This window comes from Talpa occidentalis, unplaced genomic scaffold, assembly GCF_014898055.3.
Source record: "Talpa occidentalis isolate TD23 unplaced genomic scaffold, MPIMG_talOcc4v2.1 talOcc4.2, whole genome shotgun sequence".
Taxonomy (NCBI): domain Eukaryota; kingdom Metazoa; phylum Chordata; class Mammalia; order Eulipotyphla; family Talpidae; genus Talpa; species Talpa occidentalis.
In genome coordinates, this window is record NW_023602073.1 from 52,294,516 (window position 1) to 52,305,660 (window position 11,145).

The 11,145-nt window shown below is 47.4% G+C and overlaps 1 protein-coding gene across 1 annotated transcript; it reads left to right on the top strand.

Annotated features, from left to right (window-relative positions):
- The first annotated feature begins 632 nt into the window (after positions 1 to 632).
- On the top strand, positions 633 to 10,807 carry LOC119251382 (butyrophilin-like protein 1). Its single transcript, XM_037518691.2, has 8 exons — positions 633 to 1,580; positions 3,928 to 4,209; positions 4,325 to 4,525; positions 4,771 to 4,791; positions 4,884 to 4,910; positions 5,398 to 5,424; positions 8,383 to 8,409; positions 9,767 to 10,807. The coding sequence occupies exons 1-8, from the start codon at positions 1,217 to 1,219 to the stop codon at positions 9,781 to 9,783; spliced, it is 966 nt and encodes a 321-aa protein (XP_037374588.2). The 5' UTR covers positions 633 to 1,216; the 3' UTR covers positions 9,784 to 10,807.
- The last annotated feature ends 338 nt before the right edge of the window (positions 10,808 to 11,145 follow it).

The window sequence follows — 11,145 nt, forward strand, 5'->3', positions numbered from 1 at the left end:
TTGACTTTCTTTATTATGGCAATTTGAACTCTACTTGATAGCAAGATATGATCTTCCATGTCTTTGTAGTTGCGTATTGCAGTGTTGGTCTGGTCTTGTGATTTCATGTTCCCTTGAGTCCTCAAGTTTCTGGGTCTTATTTTGCTGCTTTAATTTTCATATTTTCGAAAAATGCATGTGCAGTGGTAACTTAGAGAGTTGAACTACTTCTAACTTTCCATCAGGTGACTCTGTTGTGTGTTTAGATTTGTAACTTATGTAGGACTAGATACCTGATCCTTGAGATGATGAGTCAGAGACTGTGGGGCCTGCAGTCTTCCAGCCTTTGGTGCAGGTGCTCTGGCTGGGGTGTGTGAGCTCATGTTTGTGGCACCCCTGACACCCACCTCTCCCAGTTCAGTCCTGAGACTCTGCCCTGTGCACACTGTCCCTGAGCTTCAGGAGGGCGGGGCTAGTCCTGAGGAGGGAGTGAGGATGCATCCAGCTATGTGCCTTGCTTCTTCACTGGGGACCTTGTTAGCTGGGAGTGCCCAGTCAGAGCTGTGAACCCCTCACTGTCAGCTCTCCCTGCCCAGGGTCACATGCCTGGTTGAGTGACAGCCCCCCAGTGTGTGCAGCAGCCTCCCCCCACACCCCCAGCCTGTAGGTGTATCTCTCTGCCTAGCTCTAGTAAGTGAAGCATGACTCTCCTTTGTGTCCCTTTTGGTGCTGTCTTCCTGGTGACTTCTGTATAAGAGTATCCAGTCTTGTTGCAAGCCTGGTGTTCTCTGGGTATCCTGTTCACTCATTAACATTGATGATCCTCTGTGCAGTGAAGCTACCAATTTCCTCAAACACCTTCTTACTCCCACAAGAACTCTTTTGAAATGCATGTTCTTGGACACATCCCAATCTGCCTACCTGGGGTAAGGTCCCTGCATTTTACTATTACAAGCCCTCCTGGTGATTATGATGGTGAAGGTAAGAACCATGCAGTTAGAGTTCTTCATGGAAGGTCCCGCTATCATGTTCACTTGTAAATGAGGGAACATCTTTGACATTATTTGTAGACTACAAGTTGTGGTTGGAAGATCTTTCCCAGATTCAGAATTCTCACTGCTCAATCTTTCATGTCAGCTTTCTTCTCATCATACAATTTTCCTCAGCCCTCCTAGGCCTCCCCAGTGATAGTGTGTGTTCCCTGAGATGACTGTGTCTCTCAACCTTTCTAACTTCCATGTCTGTGTTCACAGAGAGGTTCAGTGTGCTTGGCCCCTCAGATCCCATTGTGGCTGTGCTGGGGAAGGATGCCACACTGCCCTGCTTCCTGGACCCAGTCATGAGTGCAGAGAACATGGAGTTGAGGTGGTTCCGGTCCAATATCTTGGAGTCAGTGTTCACCTATCAAGACCAACAGGAGCGGAATGAGGAGCTGATGGCCCAGTACGCAGGGCGGACCTCGCTGGTGGGGGAATTCCTCAGTGAGGGGGAGGCTGCTGTGACCATCCACAAGGTCCAGGCTTCTGACAACGGGCTGTACACCTGCTTCTTCAGCAACGGAGTCTTCCGTGAGCAAGCCAGCTTGGAGCTGCAGGTGGCAGGTTGGTGGCATGTTAAATATCTCAGAGTCCTGGAGTTTTGGAATTGGGGAGAAAATAAGGGCAATGCAATTTAGTTTTTCATTTCATTTATGAGTAAGAAAAGGCTTATTAATTCATGTTTTATGAAATGTAAATATACAGGGTACCTACTACATGTCTGGCCCTGTTCTAAACTCTTGGATACAAAAGCAAATCTAATAAAGTTCTTCACTCTGTGAGTTTATATTTGTAGTGGGAGAGAGAGCAATCGTAATAAATAAATAGGGCATAAATGACGTTTCAAAGTGAGAAGGGATGAGGACAGGAAGCTAAATGGAGCAGAGGAGATGGGTGAGCAATGTGGGGCTGGGGCTTAGGGGAGGTTATAGTAATAAATAGTAGCTCAGGCTGTTGCCATGAGATCAAACACTGCAGGGAAGTGGGATTAAAGCTGAGTAGATGTATGGGTGTTCCTTTTTCCTCAGTTTTATAGACAGATAAATAATTAATATGTACCATATGTAATGTGAGGCATACAGCATAATGACTGATTTATATATATATAGTGAAGTGATATCCACAATCGGTTAAATCAAATCTGTCTGCTATTATAGGTTTAATAAAAGAAAAGAAAAAGAAGCAAAAAAAATGGAAAATTTCCTTATTGTGAAAAAAAAATTCTTTGGAGTTTGTCATTTAACAACTTCCCTACATATCACACAGCAATGTTGGCTATAGGCGTGTTGTACATTTCAGGGGAGGGAATTTCTATGTGGAGGCACAGCCCGTGTGAATGACCTGGGGGGAGCGTGTGTTTGGTGTGTGGTCTGCTCACATGGATTCCTCATGGCTCATGGGAGAGTGAGGAGCAGGATGTTGTGAGGTGACAATTCTGTCATGAAAAGATGTTGTGGGTACATGGTGGAGAGATCGAGGGGGACTGATTAATGCTACCAAAGGTAATCATAAAAAACTAACCCTAAGGGGGTTACAATTGTCTGGGGAATATAAAAATAAAATTTATTAAAAAAAATGACAGTGATTCTCTGGGGGAAAAAAAAATACCTCCATATGATGTATGTAGATATTTGAGTTGGGCTGTTATTTTATCCAGCAGGGCTCCATAAAGCCCCTCAGAGCATATGAAGAAAGCATGATGGAGTCCACAGAGCCTGGTGATTGTAGATGACAGCTGTTAAATTCTTGGGTTTGGAATGCTGGGTTTGAGGGCACAGGTGGTAAAAAGTGTAAGTGGTACAGAAGAAGAGGGTTGGGGAGGAGTGAGTCACAGATAGAGGAGTCTTGGTGCACATTTTGTGGTGTTTATGTAGCCGTTGATGATTTTCAGCACAACAGATGTTGACTCTGGCAGTAGTGGGGAGGAGAAGGAAGGGGACAATATCTGGAGGCATGGATTGTGGTTACGGGATGGAGAGGAGGGCTGGTTTCACACAGTGTTAGTGGGTGGACAGGAGGTGAGGTTTAGAAATCAGTGAGGTTTAGAAATAAAACCCAATTGAATGAGGAGAATTGGGTCACAGAGTTAAGTTAGAAGAGGGATTGCAGAGCTTTCCAAGCTTTCGTAGGGTCTGTTTGTTATTCAATTTTAGAAACATTAATAATGTGTGTCAGTTACCTATCATCATAATGATGCTGTGCAACAAAAAACCACAGACAAAAATCTCAGTGGCCTATAGTAATGGCCTTGTATTTAATATGGGGATCTCAGCTAACTTTGATCTTGCTCCTATACCTTTTGGTGAGATGAAGAGGTCACCATGTAGACCTCAGCTGGGTTTTTTCACATGAATGGTGGTCACTGGCTACTGGCTGAGGGAGGACAGCTTCAGCTGGAAAGGCTGGGACTGTGCTGCCTTCAAGGAGCAGGTGCAGGGAGAAAAGTCAGTAGAGGAGATAAGTAGGAGGCCAAGGTAGAACAAACCAACCTCAGAGGGAAGTAACCAACTGCAGATGGAGATGGTTTCAAGATGAGGCCAGGAGTAACCTGTGCTGAAGGGACACAGTGAGAGGACCTTGGAGACTGGGGTTGACAAATGGGAGATTTTGTTGAATCACCCAGAAAGAATGGACTAGAAGGAGAAGCTGCACTATGGTGGAAATTACAAAACACAGCTGTTTATGGATTATAAGTTGGACTCATCTAACAAGAAAATAATTCTACATTGATTTGAACATGTGTCTATATATATAAAAATAATAGAAAGTTATAGATAAACAAATTATGGTCATCATCTTGCTCCCCCAGGGCTGGGGTCTCCACCATCCCCCCAGAATGTACCTTAACAGCCTCCCCTGGAGGTGTGCACAGGAGATCCCTCCCCCACCTGGCTTTCATCTCCCTCCACAGGTGTTGGCTCTGCCCCCCAAGTGCACATCACAGGGCCAGAGGAAGACGGAGTGCATGTGGTGTGCATGGCCTCAGGCTGGTTCCCGGAGCCCCAGGTGCAGTGGACACATTCCCGGGGGGAGCAGTTCTGGGAGTTCTCCAAGGTCCAGGCCCAGGACACTGAGGGGCTGTTCAGCGTGGAGGCTGCTCTGGTGGTGAGAGACAGCTCTGTGGGGAGTGTGACCTGCTCCATCCTCAACCCTGTCCTGGGCCAGGAGAAGGCCATGGCCATTGTCATCCCAGGTCAGACCTGCTCCCCACTCATGCTCCCTGCAGGGTCAAGAGTGGGGCTGGCGCCCCCAGGTGTGCTGTCCTGGGCTGTGTCCTGATGGGGTCTCTGTGGGGTCTCTGTCTGCAGAGCCCTTCTTCCCCCGGGCCTCTCCCTGGAAGCCGGCTTTCCTGGTGAGCCTGCCCTTGCTGCTGCTCCTGCTCCTGGGGGCAGCCTGCTACACCCAGAGAGAACATTCCACACAGATGCGGGAGCTGCAGGAACAGAGGAATCTGGGCCAGGCTAAGGAGGAGGACAGACAGACCAAGGAGGAGGCCCTTAAGGACACAGGTAAGGCAGGATGGAGTCAGGATGGTGAGTGGGTGCTGAGAGCAACAAGCCTATAACTGAGACAGGGCCCAGGGACATCAGAGCAGGTGACTGAGGAGCCCTAGAGAGATTGTAGAGATTGTAGCTAATTGGGTCTCCAGTTAAAACTTCTAGGACACACAAAGATTCTTTTTTGTGGGTTCTCTGGGCTCACATATTTTCTTCTTAGGGATATGGTTTATGCTTTTTTTTGTTCACTGTTACAGATGAACTCCAGGCAATTCTAGGTAAGCTCTGCTCTCCCTACTGAACTCTCTGTGCCCCCTTCATAGGAGACATTCTGGTTCTTAGCTCACCTTTTTCCTGTGTTGTCTTTCAGAACAGAGGAAGGCAGCTTACCTGGCTGGTGAGTGATGCTCCAGGGCTCTTGGATCTCTTGTCCCTTCTGTTCACAAGTGTCTCTCCCCTTGTCTGTGTAAGCACAGACATGTGGACCCTTTTCCTGGGCTGTAAGAGGGAACTGGTGGGGGGCAGGACCCTGATCCATGGGTTCCCATAGATCTGGGTGCTGTTTCTCTTCAAAGTTGTGGGATCCTGGTGAGGTGGTGAACCCAGAGTCTTGTGCATCCTGGGTCTCATTCCAGAGCTGCTCAGTGACTTGCCAAAGCCTCACAGCAGCAGCAGACAGGGCTGGGTCAGTCTGTCCTGCAGACTCCTGACCTGAGCCAGCGATTTCCCACCCCCGCTGCTGTCTGCACATGGCAGGGGGTCATGACCTCTCAGCCTCTCCCCTTCACCCCCAGAGAGTCTCACCTTCAGAACAGGGGGCGCCCAGGGCCTGTAGATCACATGAGCATGTGGTTGTGCTGTCTTACCTGTGTGTTCCCTTTCAGCCTGGAGGAAGGCCCAACTGTATGCAGGTGAGTGGCTCTGAGGGTCCTGGGACCACCTATAAGACTCTCTTCTGCCCTCCTGGAAAGATTAGGGTCCCTGGTCTCCTCTCACTCTGTAGCCTCCGTCTGAGAACTGCAGGCCCCCCTGTGAGCACAGACTTGCCTCCATCTGCCCTGTCCTCCCTGAAGGTCATTGGGGGTGAGGATACCCTCTGACCATTGTCAACTAGTCCTTCCTGTGGGTGAGGACAGTGGAGACGTCAGTTTGAAGAGAAGCTGTAGGAGGGACAACAGTGTAGATCAGTAATTGTTAATCTCTGGAAAATTGCAGAAATTCTGCTTCCTGCTTAGGAATCAGGTCTTGCTAAGAGGGTCCGTGGTTATGGAACCTTCTGGATCCACAATTTCCATCCTATTTTGTATCTAGGTTTTCCTCCTTCTTCTTGGTTCTCTGTATCTTCATGCTCTGGTCCATGCCCAAGCTTGGTATTTGCTCTGAGCCTTTTTGGTTGCTGAGGATTTAGTAGCTTTAGAAAACCTGATATTGGGCCTCCCCGGTGGCGCAGCGGTTGAGCGCTGGGTTGCGAAGCTGCCCGCGGCCTCAGTGGCGCCGGATCGATCCCCGGCTGCTCCCGGCCACCAGAGGAGGGTCCCACATGGCGCGCAGACCTCTCCTGCCCGCTGCTCCCCTCAGCAGTGTACTTCGTCAATCTGCCTATTCTGCTCTCCGCTCTGGCTCTGGTGAATTCTCTCACCCTCCCGCGCTTCTGACTGTACCCAGTGCATGTATGAACAAAAAAACAAACAAACAAATAAAAAAATAAATAAAACATGCCTCTATTAAAAAAAATAAAGAAAACCTGATATTATATGCAAAATTGTGTATGTGTGTGAGAGAGAGAATAATTAGGTAAAAATGTAAGATATGATTTTTCAGAACCATCCCATTCCATTTGAGGAGAATCCTCCATTTGCAGGTCATTGTTCATTTTTTTAAGAGTTAAGGTATATGGACTAGAAAAGGAGGAACTTAGACTGTTCATAATCCTTTCCAAGAGAAAGGGTGGGGAGAATATCAGGAAAGAAAAATCCAGATGGAGGAGAGCAATGGGAAGTAAGTAAAGGGGCATGTGGGAGAAGTGCCTACTAGAGGTTTGGATGTGTTCGGGGGAAAGGATGTCCTGAGCAAACTCCATACAGGCTTTGTGGACTCCAACCCCACTCCAGACCAGAGCCATCAAGACACTGGGAACTACAGATCCCATCATTACCAAAGGGAGGGTGGCTGGGACCTGAGGGTGGAGTTAAACAGCCATGTTAAGCAGCCACGCTGGGTATATAACCAGCCATGTGAGCTCGGATAGCTCTTTTGGCCTGACAGCACATGGCATTTAGTCAGCAACTAGCGGGTCATTGGGATTCCAGGTCAGCAGAACGGGTAAGATGCATTCACAAATTTGTCTCCCTGTTTTTCTCCCTGAGTTATTTGTTTCTTCATTTTCCTTTCCTTTGTAAATAAATCTTTTATTAAACTTTTGTGTATGCCTGTAGTGAAACATTAATATGTCCCTTTTAAGGGCACAGGTGACGACCCACAGTCAGACAACCCATTTTATATTGGGGTCACCCTGTAACAACCGGATAAGAGGGACTGAAGGGAGGCCATAGGTCACAATCACCTTGTTTGAATGTGGAAAGAGCAGAGACTGTGCAAGGCTTGTCACAAAGTATAAGGTGCTATTTGACCCCTTATTGAAGTATTTTAGAAGAACTTACATTTTTAACAACATTTTTGAGGCAACCATCTAATTGAGTTGCCTTTGATAATGACTATCTCCCCTTACCCAACCCAGCACCACCAGGACGGGATCTGCGCCGGGTCCTGCAGGGAAGGTCAGAGATGCTGGTGAAGGGAGATCTGAGTCTCATGAGCCTGAGTCACACACCCTTTCCCTGCTCAGGGGTTTGTTTATGGTCCTGACACAGATCCTGAGACACAGAAAGGGAGCCTGTGAGGGAGGGGCCTGGGACCAGGGGTGTGAGGAGACTCCTGAGAGTCTCCCTGGTTCTCCTGGAGACTCATTTCCACACACTGAGGATCACAGAGTCTTATTTTACCATTTTTCAAATCTCTGCTGATTTTATGTCTCACGTATTTTAACATAACTTTTTTTTGGCATGTCCCCCCACACACCATTAATACACTAGAATCAACATTTTCATATTAACAGGCTTACAGATGGACACATGTGTGTCTTCATATTATTCACAAAATTAATAATAATTTCTCACTTAACAGTTTGCCATAACAATTAACTGTCTAATGCAGTCAGTTCATAAACAATAGTTAATGTGCTTAGTCTCGAAAATTAAATGCCACTTTTGTTTTCTCCTTTGGTCCTTCTGCCCCTTTTTTTGTTCTTGTTTTCCTCTACTCCTTCATTTTTTGTAGATTGCAAGAGCTATCGTGTAGTGTATTATCGTTTTATGTTACATAAAGTCTTTGTGAAAACAAGTAAATTTATTTATTTATTTATTTTTGGACTCTCAGAAAAAATTTACTCAGAGGAATATAGCAGAAATACCCACTGATTAAAAGCAGCTCAAAGACAACCTACATATTCAGTGAATGAGCTCCTTACAAGTACATGCAGTCCTTAGAATACTAATTTCCAGGATGGTCTGTGGTGGACGAATTGAAAAGCACAATTTAATGATCATATCTGGGTAAAGACCTTTCTGTTTAGTTGGTACTCAGTCTTTCAATCCCTGGGTTTTAAGTTTTATAGCCAAATTTGTGTGGAAAGTTCCAGCATATCGGTTGTGTATGTGTGTGTTTGTGAATCAAGAAGATAAATGCATTAACTAAATATTTGCAAACATTTTCCCTTGTAAATTTTGCCTCACTGTCATGTAGAAAACTAGGTGTGGACCCTGGTGGTCAGCATCTATAGTCCCTCACGTCATGACACGTGTCTCTTGCAGATTGGCGGAAGGAGCAGTTCCAGGCCTGTGAGTGACTCTGTTCTCTCTGGGGCTGCTCAGCTTCTGGCCTTTCCTTCTGTTCTCTGTGTGGGTACAGACTCTGAAACCTCCATAGGTGTGGGGTGGGTGCAGCTGTGATGTCATACAGCTGGGCTGGGGGGTGACTGGTCATGGGTGCTGAAGGGGGTCCTTCGTCCTTGGACTCCAGACTTGTTCCCCTCGGGTCCTGTGACATATCTGACCGCTAATAAGACCTGTGGTTCCTTCTCTTGCTTTGTGAGGAGTGTGTGCCCTTGTTATGGGGTGGGGTGAGGGTCTGGTATAATGGGTCCCTCTCTTTACAGGGTCTGTCACTCTGGATCCAGGTTCTACCTGTCCTGCAAATGTCCGTCTATATGACAATAAGAGTCTGACCTGTTATAGTGAAGTCAGTGTGTTGGGTTTTGAGGGCATCACATCAGGGCGCTGTTACTGGGAAGTAGAGATCAGGAATGGAGATCGTAAGTCAAGCTGGTGGAACCTGGGAGTCTGCAGGAAAGATGCTGACAGGAGATATATAAGCAATGTTTCCCTCCAGAATGGGTTCTGGGCTGTGGGCATGTATGGGTATTTTTTAGCCTGTACTGACCCTCCTACTCCACTACTCCTTAGGCAGTTTCCCCACAGGATGGGGGTTTTCCTGGACTATGATCACGGGGATGTCTCCTTCTATGACATGACTGATGGCTCCCACATCTTCTCCTTCCCTCCTGAGTCCTTCTCTGGGACACTCTTTCCATACTTCACCTGTTATTTAGGAGGCGTTTCCATGACCCTGTGCCCGCTGGAGGATGGGCCCCAGAAGCCCTCTGTGCCCATGAACAATCCTCCTTCTCTGGAGGAGCCTGTGAGTCCCCCATGGGAGGGGATCCCGTTAGGCTCTGGTGTGGATGGGGCTCCCCCAGGGCCTGAAGCCCTCCTCCTCCCCTGCACCCCTGTGTCCCCATGAGGCCCCTCCCTGCCCAGTCCTTCTCTGGGCTCTTCTTGGGGCTGCAGGTTCCCTGTGGACAAACCTGTTAGTGAGTTCCGGATGCTGGAGTCTTGTCCTCCTGCTCTGGGTGCAGATTCCTGGGCCGTGGCTGAGAGAAGAATCAGGTCAGGCCTTGTACTGAGGCCACAGAGGAGAAAATTGCTTTACTTTGAACTGGTTTGGGGTAGGATGAACTTTTCCACGGAAATAATTTTTCATTGTTAAACAGAATTTTTCATGGGATTTTCATCCTATTTGGTTAAGAAAGGGAATGAGCTCTGAATTATTGTCTAAGTTAATTGGAGTTTACTTTATCCAACTGGAATTTATGCCGAGGGACACAGAGTGTGAAGGAGGGTCCTCATTCATTTTCAGGGATCTGGACTATCTGAGCAGAACAACTGGCCATCCACACTTTCAGGGAAATGGTGGATGATGGACTTAAAATGGAACCTAATATTCTACTTGCATGCTTCCTATTCCAGAGTGGAAGACATACACATACATTTTCAAGCCTCATAAAATCTTTGTTATTTGTAAAAAAATTTGTGGTGTCTTAATGTACAGAATTTAGGAGAAGCACTTGGGATCCCCTTATGTGTCAACAACTGTTGGAAGGAGAGAACTGCTCCCTGAATTAAGATGAGAATGAAGAAGAGCCTTTCACTCTCAGGGTGACTTGGGGAGTTGTGACCTGAGCTCCAGGTGTCCCTGTGCTGACTCGGTCCTTCCACGTCCTCTGGCAAAGGGTCACGGGAACCACAGCTGCCAGAGGAAGGGGAATACTTAGCCTCAGACCTGCAGGGAGGAAGGTGTGATCCTCCCCCAGGGGACACTGATGTGGTGGGAGGATGAGAAGGAGAAGGGGGAGTGGGGGAAGAGTCAGATATAATAATGGTGTGCAACCCAGGACAAAAAACAAGGATTCTAATAATTTTAACATTTTCTCTTCCTGTCATATGCATTATTTTTTATTTACTTTGGGTGTCCTTTTTATGCATTTATACAAGTAGTTGGAGCTAATGCTTATAATAGAGTTTTTCAGTAACAGAATAAAGGGAATGTGACTGAATTTGAGAAATAAGTAACAGAGCCATGTTAGCTATGAAGATGTGGGCTGCTTGTCTCCTCATTCTGGGGAAACAGACAGTGGGTTGTGTGGGTGTTCAAAGTGTATAAATGGTGTGTGTGGAGCTGAGTAGTCACAGGTGTGGACTCTCCTATGACCCATATGTAGCTTCCTGGCCCACATCCTCTACATGGCCTCCTGGGTGAGCTGGAGCTGGACCCTAGGAGCGTGTCCCTTGGCCCCTGCACAGTGTCAGGATGAGCCCTGGAGGGACACTCCAGTCACAGCTGAGGACACGCGGCTCTCCTGGTCATGATGCTTTTCTTCTGGATCCTATGGTATGATGTAGTGACTTTTTTTTTTTTTTTAACAGTTATTAGTTCCCTCAACTATTATCAATGAAAATTTCGTTCTCTTGTTAAGAAAAACTATTAAGGCCTCCCCAGTGGCGCAGCGGTTGAGCGCTGGGTTGTGAAGCTGCCCACAACCTCTGCAGCGCCGGTTCGATCCCTGGCTGCTCCCCGGCCACCAGAGGAGGGTCCCACATGGCGCGCAGACCTCTCCTGCCGCCCGCTGCTCCCCTCAGCAGTGTACTTTGGTCCTTCTGCCTGCTCTGCTCCCCGCTCTGGCTCTGGTGAATTCTCTCACCCTCCCGCGCTTCTGACTGTACCCAGTGCTTGTATAA

Coding starts and splice junctions, on each gene's coding strand:
- LOC119251382 (XM_037518691.2), top strand. CDS start 1,217: ATGTCTGTGTTCACAGAGAGGTTCAGTGTGCTTGGCCCCTCAGATCCC. Junction 1,581..3,927: donor CTTGGAGCTGCAGGTGGCAG/GTTGGTGGCATG, acceptor CTCCCTCCACAG/GTGTTGGCTCTGCCCCCCAA. Junction 5,425..8,382: donor GAAGGCCCAACTGTATGCAG/GTGAGTGGCTCT, acceptor TGTCTCTTGCAG/ATTGGCGGAAGGAGCAGTTC.